We start from the raw sequence: 16,840 nt of genomic DNA, 5'->3' as shown, positions 1-16,840 counted from the left end.
AACTCCAGGGATACCCAACAGAAGTGTATCCTTAATGGCCTGGCTAGGGTTTACTCTCATGTTAGAATTACTGCTGCAACCACAAACAGGTCTTGTGTTTAACTGTCAGCAAGTCAAAATATGGTAAGTCACTCCTTGGCTTGACCTAGGCACCACTAACTATAATATTCCCCACAAATAATTGTGCTTCAAGTTATCATACAGATAAATTCCTTCTTATTTAAATATGATGAATTGAAATAACAATGTGATTCATTTTCTCGCACTGCTTTATTTATAAATGTATGATCCATAGGCTAGTACACTAACAGAGGAGCATGATTGTGGAATACAAAGGTGTGTTTGGGATGTTTGACGAGGAGGGAAACGGAGAGGTAAGTGGAGCTGGAGACTGATGAGTTTAATTGGAGTCAACCTAACCAAGAGAGAGCCAGGCCAAAGACATTGACCAAAAAGGTAGATATACTACACTTGAGAAAAACAAAGGTTTACCAAGTGAAAGCCTCAAAGCAGTGACCAATATATTATGCTTTCAAATATTGAGTACTAGTATGGTAATAATCAATGTTTTTTCTTTAACCGAGTCTAATTGTATCTTCTTTATAGTCTATATATTAGAGTTAATCCCGTATGATTCATTATAATTTATTGGTCTGTCATTAAAACCAATAGTTGAATTAATCTTTGCAAAATTCAGGGGAAGTCCAATAACACATGGTTTTCTACAGAATTCTACTGAACATTCAGAATACATTTTTGATATTACAGCTCTAAGCTGATAAAGATGGAGATTGAACCAACGACTATGAGTATACGTTGCTAATAAATCAATAACTTTTTAGTTGCTAAGGAAAGAGAATTGGTTTATTTGGGGGAAAAAAGGATTTGTTTTCTATTTGGAATAAAACATCCTTCTCATTTGTGGTGAGGTCAATTTTGTTTGTTGTCGTGTTGTGTATCATTTTTACATTTTTATGTTTTAATTGTAGACAATTATGAATGGAGCAAGTCATATCAATTTAAAGTGACTGTTTAAGATTTACTAATATATATGTACAAATGAATATGTAGATGGCCCTACATACTGATAGCCACAAATCGCAACAATGCCATACATTCAATTTATGCTAATGCATTTGCGGGCAGGAGTCAAATTCTGTGTTTAGTTCATTTGTAGTAACCCCAGGGGGCGTGCTTGCTATTTCTAGAGGAGTTTTAAAAGACACCAAAGATCGTTGCTGTTGCTTGGGCAGAGCACACTACATGTCCAGCCCCTTCAGCTGCGAGAATACCTCTCTGCATGTATAACAAAGCAAACAAAAAAAGAGGGGGACAACCAGAAATAGTATTGTTGGATATAAGAGATGGAGATAAGGGAAGAACTCACAGTTCAGTGTTGACAACACTGTAGCTGTTGGCTTTGGCTGCTGGTTAATGGAGTGAGTGCTGGCAACCTCAGCAAGTGGGAGGGGCCACATTAAGATGATAGCAACCGACAGAGGCGCAAATCTAAAATTGTCACTTTAAGGTCATTGTTCTCATTATGTCATATTCTTCAAGTTATTATTAAATGATCAAAGGGGCTTGGTTATATACAGATTATTTTAACTTGCAGTTTCCATGTCACGTTTTATCTGAAACTACTTTAATATTTTAATCAAAGGCATAATATTATTATAGGCCTACTATTCTAACTTTAATTATATTAACACTGTATTAGCTATAAAAAAAATGCAATACATATATTCATTGAGTGTTTTTTATAAGGGTATGCTACCAGACCTATAATATTCTAATGTAAATTATGCATGTTCATTAATTATATTTAATACAATAAAAATGTATTTGTTGTTGCATGTATTCTTTCAGATTTTTTTACCGTGATGACTGGAGATTCCTTTTTTGCCATGATGACTGGAGATTCCTTCAAAATGTGTCGACCTTAGAAACTGCTCATTGTGAAAAAATTAACATCAAAATGTCTTATGAATAGTTGGGTTGTAATAACATCTGACCAGATCAACCAGCTGTTATCTGTAACCAGATATCTGTAATATATATCTGTAATATATTGTATGTTTCCAATAATTAACATTTTTGCCAGCACATTCACTGTTTAACAGTTGGACAAATATAGACCAAGGAATGTTTATTAATTAAAGGACTATCACTTGAGAAGTAATGTCCTGAAAGACAGCTTGAAGGACATCACAGGGTTAAATTTTACAGCCCTGCCACCCGGATGCAGTTACGCACATAGCATTTGGTGTGCAGAGCCATTAAATCCCATTTCATCCCTGCAAAGCCTAACAGGCAGCTGAGGAAGCCAACTGTATCCATCCTCTAGAAGGCATTGGACCAATGGTGTGGCACTAGGGGCGTGAGCTGGAAGCACTCATCGGTGTTTTGCAGCATCCATGGAGCTGTCATTTGAAACACAAGAAAGGATCCCAGATCTTAGCAAAGGCACACCAATAAACGAAGAGTGAGCCAGGGCTAGGCTTTCTGGATTAGAGGAGAAGAAAATTGTGGTGTTTTTCCAAGTAAACAGCCTATGTTGAGTGGCGTATATATATATTTTCCTACTGGGAGAAAGGACAGTGAAAACCACAGGAAGAGGGGGAAGAATTCCCTCTTCAAATGAAAAAAAAACCCTCTCTTTTGCTAGCGCCCCGGTAGGCTCCTCCTCAAGCTGTTCCCATTTTGCGTTAAGGTATGTATACCTCACTAATCTGATAGGACTCACATGAAAGCAGGGTCACATCAGTAGGATTAGAAGCCCTGCAGCTCACATAAGTCTGCTGTGTGTGTGTGGCTTTGTGTTTAGCAATACAACACAGAGAAGTGGGACCATAAAAACGATTCCCATAATGATGACTGTCTTGAGGGTTGTGTCCATGTTCTGTGCACGAACTTTTATTAGGGCTTTTAAATGGGACAGTGGTAATGAGTGGGTAAATATCCCCGGGTTCTGATTGGTTGTTTGCTCAAGTCGCACATGTTCCTCATTAAAAGTGCAGGCGGGCTGTAAGCTCAGAGGTAGGCAGAGTGGATCATGTGTCCTGTGACACTACAAAGGGCTTTGATAACAGGATATGTAGAAATTATACATGAAGAAAGATTCACTTATACAATTTACCCTACTGGAAATATTCCTTAAAGACATGACCTCTTAATAGGCACACCTATACCTATTCCATTTTGAATGGCCAATGCAGGCATTGTTTTATATTTCTATGAGTGTTGTTTACATTCAGTGGTTAGATGGCCGGGTCGTCTAGTTGAACGTTTGAAGACGGATTCACAGTTTGGATGGCTGGTTGGCATCCATTTCTTAACGTCGGTTCAGCTTTCAGCAACTGTTACCCACATCCTGCCCACAACATACCACATAACTGCTGGCATATTCAGCTCGGGGTATCAGTGGGATGAAATTAGGGGTGGGCTACAATCACAAAAAAGACTTATGTGGGCAAATCCTCTACAAAGAATTGTCACATTGTTACTTGTACAAATGGATGTCGCGCTCACATTAGTATCGGGGACTTATGGAGATACACTGTGTTCTGTGACCACTGTTTTGAATCGCCTACTTGACAGAGAGTATGTGACTCTAGTATGGTATCTTCTCCTTCAGGGATTACTCCAATCCAAAGACTCCATGCTCCAGGGACCCCCGGCAGCGCAAGGGGGGGGCCTGTGTCTGCAATGACCCACACTGGAGACTGAGAGCTCCCGGAGCGTCTGCATACAGCGTTACTGGACATCGCTTTATCGTCTAACAGCGGAGGTGAGGGGGGGGGGGGGGGGTGGGGGGGGGCTGGGGGCGATGGCTTTGGTGACCGCCGAGGCGACCGCCGGTTTTCTCTCCACGCACGCCACGTCTTCCGCAAACCCGTTCATCCTCGCGACCACGCACGACCAGGGCGACGTCACCTCCAGGACAACCTTGATGACCATGGTGTCCGTTTCGACCAATGAGACGACGGCCCTCAACGCCACGGGGTTCCCGGAGATGCGGGTGGAGGGGGCCAGGATGGGGACGGTGCTGCTGCCGTTCGGAATCATGGCTGTGATCGCGCTGGCGGTGGTCGTCGTAAGGAACCGGCCCTGCTCAAGTTGAATGGGTTGTTGTCTCAGTCAGGGCTGCTCGATTATGGAAGAAATCATAACCACGATTGTTTTGGTCAATATTGAAATCACGATTATCCGAATGATTATTTTTGAGTTTAGAAACATGATGCATTTATTCAGCATTTTTCTCCAAAAAACACTTGAAATCGCCCCTTTTATAAAAAATATATTACTTAATTGCACAGCCCTAATCTTAGTTGTGTAAGGTATCGGCTTTAAAGACACTGGAGAGATGGGGAGGATATCTGGTTATCTTCTTCTTCTTAGTATGCCGCTTAATCCCAGTCTCCCAGGGCTTCACAGGCCCGTATGATTGAGCACCCAACGAACCCTGAGCACATTTAGTAATCACTGAAACATTTGAAGCAGAAAAAACACAAAAATGGTGTTGAGAGTAAATCCAAAAGACTTCTCATCAAATAATTCACTGACAATTTTCTTTTTATCTGCACTGCTCTCAGATGCTGTACATCCGGAAGCGGAAGCGGTGAGTCCACCTGGCCTTGGTGCTACTTTCCCTGTGTATTCCTCAATGACAAGTGTCCATGTTTACAGTGCCCTGGGTTCTCTGTGTGACAGGCTGGAGAAGCTGAGGCACCAGCTCATGCCCATGTATAACTTTGACCCAGCTGAGGAGCAGGACGACCTGCTGGAGCAGGAGCTACTGGACCAGGGCCGAGACGGAGGCCTGGGCCCCAACAGCAAGGTGAGGGTAACCCAGCCAGAGCCACACACGCTGTGGGGTTACCAATACATTGCAGTACCACACTGTGTGAATACAGAGTACTCGCAACGGATTGTATTTCTGTCTTGATGGAAACTAAAATAAGTTGTCCCTGAATAGGTTATTATAAAATTTTGAAGACAGTGCTTTGAGTAAGGTTGGGCTAACTAAGATGTTTCCTTTGACATAAAGTCTCTAAGACAGTAGTTATAGGTTGTATCTTCTTACAGCAAAGCATACAATATTAAATGGGCTTCTGATTGCCAAGGCAAATTACAGCTGTTTTTTAAGTACCCTATAGTAACTTTCTTTCTTATCAATTTTGAGATATTACCAGTTTAACATCTGGTTATTTGTGCTTTTGTTAATCTTAGTATTTTTTTAGTAAATGTTTTTACTTTTCACGTAAAAAACTGGTATTGATATTTTTGTTTTGCTATTGTTATTGATTATTTTCATATATTTTCTTTAAAGTTTTAACAATGACACAATGGTAAAAGAAAAACATGGTAAAGTATTGACTACACTGTGTGTCTTGAACCTGTTTTTCATAAATCCTCCTAAACCCAATCATTACTTTAATGCCACAGCCACAAACTGCACCCATTTTAATAATCCTAACAATTTCATATATCTAGAGCTGGAACACACACACACACACACACACACACACACACACACACACACACACACACTTTATCCCTCTATCTTCTTTCTTGACCTGTGTGTGTACTAATATATTTGGTTTCATTACGTTTCCTTTGTGGTCTTTCAACTCCGATCCTATTAACCCGAAGCACTAAATCCATTGTCATCACTTTTCCATTAACATCCAACTATTTTTGAATTCCCTGAACACTGACCTCTTTTTAAATATCGCCGAGTTAAAATGTTCCCCAATCCCCCATCATGTTCATTCTAACAGTAGATATTTAACCGCCTTATCGCTGCAGCGGAAGCGTTGTTTTAATTGTGAAATGTCCCCCATCCCCACACCCCCTTACCCCACAGACCCTCACCACCTCCCAAGGCTCCACCCAGAGGCCCAGTCGACTGGTGTTCACAGACGTGGCCAATGCTCTGAATGCGTGAGGAGGACCGCCCTGCTCTGGCCCTCTGGCCTACTGGATGTCATGGGGCGGCCCGGCTCCTCCTAGGACCTGTCGCTCAGGAGGAACTTGGTGGAAAATAAAAGGACTGGAAGTAAAGGGATCAGACGATTGGTGCACTGTTTGTGTTTTTAAAGGGTTGTGGATGGGAGGGGGGATTCAAATGACTGGTACTTTCTCACTTCAACCATTCCTTCCTAGTTTCAGCTTTACGTTGACTCTCGTTTGCACAAACGTCATCTCGGGTGACTGGTATTTGGGAATAAAGGGGGGGCGTATTGATCTTGCACTGTTATTAGTTGTTTAGGCGCACACAGACAAAGACACGCCCACCATGTCTGTTGTTATTTATGTTGGTGTCATTGTTGATATATCTGTACCTTTTGATATCTTAGTGCACATTTAGCTCTGCGTGTTCATTGGTTGGGGGTGTGTTGGTTTTGCCGTTTTGTGTTAGGGTGCATTTTGTAGACTTCACATCACTTCCTTCATCGGGCACTTCCTCTTCCAATCAGTGTTTTTGATGATATGTTGACTGACTGTTTTGAGTGCTTTGTCAAAGTGACACAATAAACCAACTCAAACTCTTCTGCTTGTTTTTTGCTCTTAATCAACCCATGACAGAAGTAATTTGGTAACATTTTATTGGCAATATGGCTGCAGATTAAGACAAAAAAATGCAGTATAGGCTCATAAAAAAGGTAACAGGTTGCTTCTGTAAATCGACCTGTATCAGTGGATGATGACACATCAAATGTGCATAATTATAAAAAGAGTCAAGCACGAAATGAAGGGATAAATTCTTAAGTGAAAAACATTTTGATAAAATTCTACTTTTTAATCATTGAAAAGATTACACATCTAGCGTTGTGACATTTCCAACAACACCCAGAGAAACTAGCATTGTGAAGTATTTGTATTACTTTGAGCTATTACTATGAGCTGTCCCTCAATAACAAGATTGATCACATCAGGATTAATTGTGCGTATGGTTGAAGGTGAGGCATCGTCATAACTAAACACTCTTCTGAGATGCTGTTAACTTGCTTTGGAAGTCTAGTGGAAAAAGCTAAATAAATCAGTCCAAAGGGACCATCAAAAAGTAGCCCACAGTAAATCTATTATTGTTTTAGTCGCAGTTCTCCCAATAGTGCTCAAGTGAAGATAATGTTATAGAATAAAATTTGATTATTTTGTAATTTGGAGTAGTTTATGGATAATTCACACATAGGCCTATGCAAAAAAAAGGTTTGCTACAAGTAGTTATTCAGCTTTGAATTGAATTGATTATTATTTTTTAATGGTTTCCCAAAATATTGTATAAATTATTCTGGACTCCGTCCTAAGTGAATTACCTAGTATGTTCCATCTTTTAAAAACATTATTTTGCATTGTTATGAATTACAGTGTAAGGAAAACACATAATGACGTATACAATTGCTGTTGTAAGATCTCAAAGAAGTAAAATGAGTACAAATAATAACGAGTTCATTTGAAACTACAGACTCTACAAATATCTCATCAAGTGGTGTGATAATGGCTGATTGGAGGTGAGGACAACCATGCCAGTCTTGTTTGAGGTTCGAACACAGATTTGGTACAAAACAGACCCTGATATTGACAGTTGGATTTCAATGGGAGTCTAATATTTCACAGGTGTCTGGAAAGGACAAAAAAAAGTTGGTTAACAACTGCTTTCCAGTGACCAGGGTTAAACCTGTTGCAGGCATTTGTGTCATTTGTGTCATTTCACCGCCATCACAATCCAGGTCACGACCCGGGTTTAACTGGACTCAAGTATGGTGCTAGTCTACCAGTCTACCAGTACCAGTCGGATAGGGCAACTAGGCTCCGAACAACACTCAATCAGCCAATTAGTGAGCCGTTTCAGAGACTTCTTTGGTAATACAATAATATTTATGCTGCCCACGTAGCACCCAATAGGCCCATATAGCCGGCTTCCTGATTCTGATTTTTTTCCTAAGAGAGCGTCGGATTTGCCCGATTTTGCCAAAACAAACAAAAGATTGAGACATGGGATTGAACCTAAAACCCTGCATCTGTAGATTCCTGTCAAATGTGTAAACCATGCAAAGTGACTCCTGGAAGTTAGATGTGTCTGCACACGTTCTTGAGTTAGAGAGAGTGTGTGTGTGTGTGTGTGTGTGTGTGTGTGTGTGTGTGTGTGTGTGTGTGTGTGTGTGTGTTAATCTGTACTAAAAGTGAGGTAGAATGTGAGGTAAGTCGGTGTGAGTGTATCAGAGGTCTACATGAGGTCTTTGTGTCAAAGCAATTGGTGAACGTCAAATACAGATCGGAAATGCACAACAAACACATCGCAATAATCGTATGGATCAGACCCTCCGACAGTTTCCTGAAAAGTTTTGTACCTGAGGTTAACATGTGTTGGTAAAGAGAAAAAAACACAACGCAAAAGTATAATCCTGAGTGTAGTAAATTAACATGTCAACATATTTGATATGAAAAGTTGCATTCCAAAAGTAAAGGACCATTTGGGAAACCGGAAATTCCTGAATGATTGATCTATGGCAAATTTGATATGTAATACATACAATGAGTTAGAGGGGTAGTTCGGAATTTTGGACATAGGGCCTGATTCCCAAGTTAGCCTTGGTGTTCTTTATCATTGGAGAGTTTTCAACACATTTCATTCAGTCCTTCTAGTTGCAGAGTTGGCTGGGGCTAGGCTCGCGCACGGCAACGGACAATGCTAGCCTGCTAATAGAACAGTCTTACCCACTCCACAGTACACCCGAGGTCAATCAATTATAACGCCAGACTATAGATGTAAATGTCTGTGTTGAAAAAATAATGTTAGAAATAAAACTAACCTCGCATCACATGAATCATCGCATTTTGAGGGACTTCTTTCTCAGCAGCAGCGAAACTTAACCTAGGTATCAGTCCGCCGCTGCCGTAGCCTACTACCAGGAATATAACACTGCTGCTGAGGCACAGCAAGTCCCTCAAAATGCAATGCAATGCAAGGTTGTTGTTTTTTCACACTTTTTTTTTTTTCAACACAGACATCGACCGTTTGGCGTTATAGTTGATTTACCTCGGGTGTACTGTGGAGTTGGTAAGACTGTTTTATTAGCAGGCTAGTATTGCCCGTTGCCGTGCGCTAGCCTAGCACGAGCAAACTCTGCAACTAGAAGGACTGAATGAAATGTGTTGAAAACTGTCTCCAATGGTAAAGAACACCGAGGCTAACTTGGGAATCAGGCCCTATGTCCAAAATTCCGAACTACCCCTTTTAAGACAATGTGGATAGTATGCCTAGTTTAAGTTGGATAATGTAGTTATAAGCATTGAACAAAGAAGTTATCTTTTTCTTCCCAACAACGGACACCAACATTTTTGGAATCAAACTTGTCATATGTACTGTCATAACAATTTCTTAAGCACACACAGTAAATATTGTACCAGAATGATGTCAGTGTCAAAAATACTCAATTTTGGCACAGTGGGGCTGGGACTCTTTATATACTATGTTGTCTTAAAATATTAAAATATTAGTTAAATTATGTAAGTGCCAATCCATCCATCCATCCATCCCTCATCCCTAAACATGCTCAAAACACTAAAAGCTGAATTCACACTTGCGTGTGTGTCCCACGTTTGCCAAGACATGATATAGATCTTTGCAGAGGTGTCTGCATTAACATTTCCCTGTCACGATAACATGTAGGGACAAGGGGGCAGCATGGCATTTACGACCAGAATGTATATGAACCGACGAGTAAGTACAGATGGGGTCGGCTCCATTGAAAATATGTTGAAAAAGTTATACATCCATGTGATAATGGGTAAAATCACTTAAATGCACTGCTGTAAAATACAAATGCTACCAACTGAAAATACAGTGATTTGATCTTGCCGGGTGCGCTATTTATTAATTATCTTGTGTCTGGCTGTCGGAAACAAAATTGCGCATGTTCCCTGGTCGAACTATCAGTGTTTCCTTGCCGCAAACCTCAGCAGAGAAGAGCGAATCCTTGCTAAACTCTGGGTGAACTGCATGTCTTCGTGTAAGCATAGGTCATCCCCGGTAAAGGTGATCTTTGTAGATCTTTGCATACGTGCACGACGGAGAAGACACACACACACACACACACACACAACCACACACACACACACATACACACCAGACACACATACCCACACACACACACGCACACAACCACACACACACAGACACACACACACTCAAACAAAGCCATATCACCTCCTATGTAAAACCAATTTTGTAAAACCGCAAACAATGAATTTATGCACATCATTGACTCAACTAAAAAAAACGAAAAGAAACTCTACGTAAATATCCCAAGATAGAGACGCCACTTTTTTGTAATTCCTCTGAAACCCCCCCGCAGCAGATGTCAGGTCTGATTTTATCCCCATCTGTTTGAGGCCAAACCTTGAGGTAGGTGGAGGAGGAGCTGTCTATCTACTCCACTTCCTCCGCTGCTGGAACCTGAGATGGATGCGGCTCAGAGGGGCCCTCCATGGCCTGGTCTGAAGGGCCCTAGGACAGCAGGGACAAAAGACACAGACTTTGGTTCCTGAGCTGGCTCTCTATTTGGTGTGTGTTTGCGTTCTGTGTGTGTGTGTGTCTCTCTTTCTCTCTGCTACATCTTGTGTCTGTCTCTCTCTGTATGCTCTCTATCCCTCTCTCTGTTAAATCTTGGGCGGGTGTGTTTGTCACTCTCTCCCGGCTACAAATTGTGTGTCCGTTTTTCTCTCGCTCGCTCTGCTACATATTGTGTATGTTGTGTGTGTGTGTGTCTCTCGCTCTCTACATGTTGTGTCTCCACTCTCTCCCCATGTTCTGTCACTTTCTTTCGCTCGCTCTCTCGCTCTCAGTTTCTAGCCTGTGTAAATTCCACAAGCTGTATCGTAAATCACCCCGTACCACAATGACTGCGAGCGTGTTTCTGCAAATTAACAGGTGCCTGCTGGGAAACGGGGTCCCTGTTCTTAAAGATCTTAGAGCCTGTGAGGCGGAGGACGGTTATGTCAGGAAGCCGAGAGAACCGGGGACCAGAACAGGTTTCCTCTCTCCACATTGACTCACTCTTCCCTTTTGCGTGTGTGCACATCTGAAAAAGCGAGTCTGCCCCAACGGTTTCAGTTCTTGAAGTGCCTTTGAGCCCGTACGAGAGACGCTGACAGGCGCATGATAGACACGCAAAGATCATCAAGGGAACTGGCCTCTCTGGGTGGAGATGGTTTGCGTAATGTGTGGATGCGACCATGTGCAACGAGTGCGTTCAGAACCAAGGGCTTTCTTACTCTGATGTTTAGGACTAGATGAATGTCAGGTGTTCAGGGTGTCATTCAAGAGCTCTGCATCACAGTGTTGCTTTTTCCAATATTTTGGGGAATAATATCCAATTGTGTTTGTTTATAGGACACATAAAAGGATTGTTGTGTTGAAAACAAGGCAATGAATATGATGTGCATTAATTAAACCGTAAATGGAAGGGAATATCGGTTGAAGGTCTTGCACCTGTATTAGGAATCTAAAAACAACAGTGTATGATAATACATTACATTATATCTCACCTGCTGTTCCTCCGCTACCACTTGAGCTACTTGTTGAGGCTGTGAAGAGATGGGCCATGAGTTTACTGGACATGAAGTACAACGCTGGCCTGCACGGCTGCACATTGATAAAAACATCTGGGGTCATTTCCATTCACTTCTTGTCTCCACGTGTCAAGAGATCATCTCCTACCCATTTCCTCGGTCGCCCACGAGGCCTCTTCTCCCGCTGTGGCTCTACTTTCTGCGGCGGAGAGAGACGTGTGTTTAAAAGGAGAACTTCTCAGAAGGCTTCTTTTGTTGTTAGTCCTCGCTACGGTTAAACAGTTCAACGGAATTTAAAAAGGATGTACCGTGTTTTGTTTAAGACGGATACTTGATTTACAAGAAAAAAATAACATGAAAGAAAAATCATGCAGAAAAACCTGAACCACGGTTAGCTGCTTGTATGAGTTAACCTGAAACAATGGCTTTCAGAATGAGACAAGCTGAGTGACCAATACAGAGAGTGCAAGCTATATGATGACGAAGTCTTTGAGAGACAATGAAATGATAATATATATAATAATAATATAATATAATATATGATATAATAGACAAAACATATAAGCATACATTCCCACTGGTGCAACAACTATGGATTTTACAAACTGATTGCGACAAGACCTCCAAATATACATCTTATTATTTTATTAAAAGTAAAATGTACCTGTAAATCGACTGGAGATAAATAATGAGATGGTACAAGTACAATAAGGAACTTAAAGGTATGATATGGTATGATATGCAATTTCTGCCACTAGGGGTCGCTGAACCAAAACAACAACAAAATACATAGTATAATGACATAGTTTAATGACGTAGTTTAATGACATGGTGAAGTACCGTGGGATTATGGGAGTTGTAGTCTTCACCAGCATTGCCGGTGAAAATCTATCTGGCGTGACACAGGCAGTAATCATGTTCTTGGTGACGAGTGTGTGCGCGCGCGCGTGTGTGTGGGTGGGGGGGGGGGGAGATATCGGATATTCAACAGATATTCACGCTCTGAATTACAGCGATGTGATACGGGGAACTAAAGGCTTGATCCCCGGTATGGGTGTGTCTAGAGGAGGAGACGGTCGGGCAGCAGCACTCCTCTCCATAGAGCCATCCTTTGGTCAATATATCTACGCAACATGGCATCGAAGTACCCTTTCCCTGACAGCAGCCTAAATAAAATTTTCTTAAATCAGCGCGACTCACTTTTCAAAAAGGTTCCCAAAGGATTGAAATGTCTGTGTCTTAGAGTTAAGCCTAGTGCAGGAGAACTGAGTGGCCAATGGAGCTGTAGTTTGGGTGTAACGCACATAGACGCATGCAAAGAATACAGATTAAACTGACTTTCAACGCATGTGTACATTAGTGGCACTATCGTAGACATTTGTCGCACCAGGAAATCACCTACAAAACAAATACATTAGTACTCGTTGAGATTAAAACCACAAAGGAGTGTTTTGGTAGTATTTGGTATTATTTTTTTCAATGTATTGGAAACACTTTAGATTGCGGATGGAGTCGTTCTCTCAGATGGATCTTTATTTTTTTTTTTTTATTAAATAACCCGTTAAAGATTTGTGAGTGAAACACTGCATTAGCTTAGTGGCTGGCAAAAGCGTAGCACATCTTAGTAATCATGATTGATATTGAAATATCATATAAATAAATTAGATCTCCCCTAAAGTACTGTTTCGTGTGATTCCCAGGAAATTAGGGAGTAATGGACATATGATGCCATTGACATGCGACTACATGTAATGGACAGTTAACTTGAATAAAACTATGTATTTCTCTTGGTTCAAACATTATTGGAAACAATTTGGACAACGTAAGTTCAATACTCAACAAAACGTATAACATAGGTTAAGTCATTTTTGTATATTTTAATGCGAAAATGTTACATACTATACCTTTAATTTAATGCTGCTGTCAAATAATAGCATGACCTGAATTTCCTTATTATGTTAATTCAACAAATATGTAGAGCTTTTTTTACTTTGCTGCCATGAAAAAAAAACAAGTTCCGAAGCATATTGACAATCCTCGACTGACAAACGCATCAGCAGTGACACAAAGCTTTGATTTACATCCAGGATGGCCCCAGAGTTTCCCCTCTACTCTGCTCCGATGACCATCTAGGCTGAACTGAACGGTACCTTTTAGGCTGGGCTCCTAGCTTGAATATCCAGTATGCAGCTCATTTGAGTTACCACGTTATAACTCTTCTTCCACAACCATTGATCAAGATGAGCAACACCGATTAGAGATCAAGGCGGCTTTTTTTTAGATTGATGAGGTGGCTAAGTGTGCAACACGGGGTACCTTCAGTGGTGTGCGGGGGCCCTTGTCCTTGCTGCCTTTGGGTCTTCCTCTGGGTCGCTTCGGGACTGGAGGCCCCGTAGGTTCCTAGAAGGAGAGCAAATGGGAGCGGGGCCAGATTACTCAATGTGTAGTCTATACATAGGAAAACTGCACAGAGGAAAACCCACTGTGGCAGAGTAGTTTTACACAACTTCACGATGAGAATGTAAAGTTACTAGATTCCTCTTCATAAAAACTGGTATGCTTATCGTAGGAAGACCCAGATCCGAAAAAAAGGGGGTTTGAAAAGGGGTCCCACCTGCGGCGGTTTGCGAGGGCGACCCCTACCCCTGCGTGGAGGCTCGGCACATGACGGGCCGTCGCCTGGCTGGAGAGACGGCTCTTCAGTCCCAGTGTTACTCATGGTGTCCACTAGCTGCGGGGAGTGTGGGCATCGAGGCCCCACCAAAAGGCCTCGAGGGCGGGGTAACAACTGATTACACGCCGGTGGAACCTGGGAACAGGGCACAAGGAAGGGTAAGCAAGGTTATTACAGTTTATTATTTTTAAGATCATTCTTCACATAATGCCCACCTCTGCATTTTTGGGGTATTCAATACAGTTATTTCCGATCCATCTATCAACCAATGATTTAAGGCGTCACGGAAAATCCGTGCAGTAGGCTATACCATTTGCTGGGCAAGCGTGAGAACTGCTTATGTATAGCCTATATATACATGCCTTGGCACAAGTCGCTGCAGGTTCATCTGTACACAGACAGGGGTTTGGCAAACGCAGGGAAACATGAGAATGCTCTGCAGTGACTAAAAGTAGCACAGATATTCACAACTCAATATACCATCCAAAACCGTGATCCAGGCTATAGCAGTCCCATCCTCTTATCCGCTCTCTGCCGGTTATCCGGCCAACTGCTTGTTTACGGCATGCGATGTCACGGAAAACTGTTAAGCCAAATTGATGCTCCAACATTAATGAACAATTTGTAGATCAAACATCCAAGAGCTTTCGGCTGTCTCGCTCCTAAAGAATGCGCAGAGCAGTAATTGCCGACGGCCAAGCCCGCTGCATTGAAGCAGGAAGTCCTCTGAGATGTATGCACAGTCGCCGAAAACAAGACGATCCTTAATAAACGTGTAAGGAAAGGAGTCCCACAAACGCCCCAGCAACTCTGCAACGGGACACCGTCCACTGACCTAAAGGGTCTGTAGCCAATGAAGAACGGGACTCAATGCAACTTTTCCACAAGGGCGACTCAGAAAAATATAAACTTTCTTTAAAGCGTTCGCAGCTTGTTGTGTTCAACATTTCTCGGGAGTGTGTGCACTACGTTCCGACTGTCACATTCAGCACCAAAACAAGAGCCAGCCATCAAGGTACAGGCGAAACGTGCACTCACCACATCCCCAGAGCAAGCGCGTTCACTTAAATGTACTTTTATTGCACTGAGATAATCGTCCATAATATAGACGTCTTGAATCTCGAACATATCCATTTAGGTTTAACCATAACACAAAAAATAAAGGATACAGGTGCAAAAGTTATATATGCATCTGTTAACTCATATGGCATCCAAGTCCAGTAAGAAGTGATATAAACACAATCACATTAACTTACCTTTGTACAACAAGATGTGGTTTGTCGTGTTTGCACCTGGAAGTTCAAGCAGTCATCCTATGGCTTCTGGAAGTGAAGTATCGAACTTGTGGGAGACAGGCAATGTCTCTCTCTCCCTTCTTTGATCGGGAATGTTGGTGATCTCCAGACGGGCAGTCACAAACCCCCCAGCTGAAGTATAATAGGGCTTGTAACAGAGCAGTATGCATTGCATACTTTCTCTATTAAAGCATGTTTCAAGAGGGATCGGCAGAGGAGGGGTTAAATTGGTCGATCCCGCCCCTCACACACATTGGACCACCCATTCAACAGACAGTTCATAAAAAACGAATATTTGCATTGACTCACATAGGCTACTATCCCATAGTAATTTTTTACGGCCAGGGTGGAGCATACATTTTTGCTTTCGTTTTGCTTTTGTTTTTGTTATTGATGTTATTGTACATACAAAGAAATATATGAACGCACATGTTAGAATTTTAAATCAGCTGAGTTTGGATGGGGAACCTGAATATTTAGCTCTGAAATGGTTTTCCCCGTTAAAAAAATGCATCTTTCCCCATGTGGCTTTCCCAGCAAAACTAGTCATATCAATAAAGATAAGAAAGCACTTTTTTGTCACGCAATTACTAATTTATTCAACATTTTAGTCAACTTTAACAGAACCTGTATACAGCTGTAATTTTCAGTTCGAATTCACAGTCATACGTGTATTTGGTGTGCCATCTGCTTTAAATATTACTACCATAAAGGTAAGTAATTGCAATGAGATACAATCAAGATGATATAATCTGACACTAAAAAGAAACAGACTACTTGATATCAGTCAGGACATGGCAATCGTTGTACTTAAAATGCAACTATCATGCCACCGAATCTTTACATCTGAAGCAGCAAAATAAAGATCTTGTGTTTAACTTATGTGTGAAGGGGAAGATTCAGAAGAGAGAGAGAGAGAGAGAGAGAGAGAGAGAGAGAGAGAAAGTCAACTAGAGGGAGAGGGCGAGAGACTGAGGGAGCAAGTAGTAGAGAGTCAGAGAGAGACAGAAGGAAGGACAGAGAGAGTTCAGCGGCCTGTAGCCGGCTGTGTGTCTGAGGTTCTGTTGGACTCTGATCTTGAGGTTTATTTAAGCTGAATTCCAACAGGCTCATCAGGACCGGGGTACAGAAATCCTCCTATAGAATAGACAGGAATGTGCAGCGCGTACAGTTCTGCATAAGGCACAATGGCATGTCTTTAGAGGGGGGAGGCATCAAAAGACAGCCAGAGGAGGGATTTCTTCAGTGGCTGGGGGCAAAGAAGGTATTTCAGACCTCCATTCAACACCAG

At 41.8% G+C, this 16,840-nt stretch overlaps 3 protein-coding genes across 3 annotated transcripts in view; 1 reads left to right on the top strand and 2 right to left on the bottom strand.

Annotated features, from left to right (window-relative positions):
* Positions 1 to 3,829: 3,829 nt before the first annotated feature.
* Positions 3,830 to 6,525, top strand: cUnh3orf18 (chromosome Un C3orf18 homolog; the record flags this gene model as incomplete). The annotated part of the gene is made up of 4 exons (XM_079747287.1): positions 3,830 to 4,096; positions 4,596 to 4,621; positions 4,714 to 4,840; positions 5,870 to 6,525. 4 exons carry the CDS (start codon positions 3,830 to 3,832, stop codon positions 5,948 to 5,950), a joined length of 501 nt encoding a protein of 166 aa, XP_079603413.1. The 3' UTR covers positions 5,951 to 6,525.
* Positions 6,526 to 6,594: 69 nt separating this feature from the next.
* LOC307084395 (uncharacterized protein) lies at positions 6,595 to 15,734 on the bottom strand. Its single transcript, XM_079748763.1, has 6 exons — positions 15,511 to 15,734; positions 14,195 to 14,389; positions 13,897 to 13,980; positions 11,729 to 11,779; positions 11,557 to 11,595; positions 6,595 to 10,516 (listed from the first exon to the last, which is right to left on the bottom strand). Exons 2-6 carry the CDS (start codon positions 14,297 to 14,299, stop codon positions 10,439 to 10,441), a joined length of 357 nt encoding a protein of 118 aa, XP_079604889.1. The 5' UTR covers positions 14,300 to 14,389; positions 15,511 to 15,734; the 3' UTR covers positions 6,595 to 10,438.
* Positions 15,735 to 16,178: 444 nt separating this feature from the next.
* The window catches only part of mst1 (macrophage stimulating 1), a gene marked incomplete at its 5' end in the record, with an annotated part of 12,715 nt that continues 12,053 nt past the window's right edge, over positions 16,179 to 16,840 (bottom strand). Inside the window, one exon of the mRNA XM_079747452.1 lies at positions 16,179 to 16,840. This exon is cut by the window's right edge and continues 1,075 nt beyond it.

Source organism: Pollachius pollachius, assembly GCF_949987615.1.
Source record: "Pollachius pollachius genome assembly, chromosome: 12".
Classification (NCBI taxonomy): domain Eukaryota; kingdom Metazoa; phylum Chordata; class Actinopteri; order Gadiformes; family Gadidae; genus Pollachius; species Pollachius pollachius.
This window is presented reverse-complemented; position numbering and strand designations above follow the sequence as displayed.

What these genes read in the sequence shown, in the direction of transcription:
- LOC307084395 (XM_079748763.1), bottom strand. Translation starts at nt 14,299, where the DNA reads ATGAGTAACACTGGGACTGAAGAGCCGTCTCTCCAGCCAGGCGACGGC. An exon ending in GCCCCCGCACACCACTGAAG is followed by an intron (nt 11,780 to 13,896) that starts GTACCCCGTGTT and finishes TCTCCGCCGCAG; the next exon opens with AAAGTAGAGCCACAGCGGGA. An exon ending in TGGTAGCGGAGGAACAGCAG is followed by an intron (nt 10,517 to 11,556) that starts GTGAGATATAAT and finishes CTGCTGTCCTAG; the next exon opens with GGCCCTTCAGACCAGGCCAT.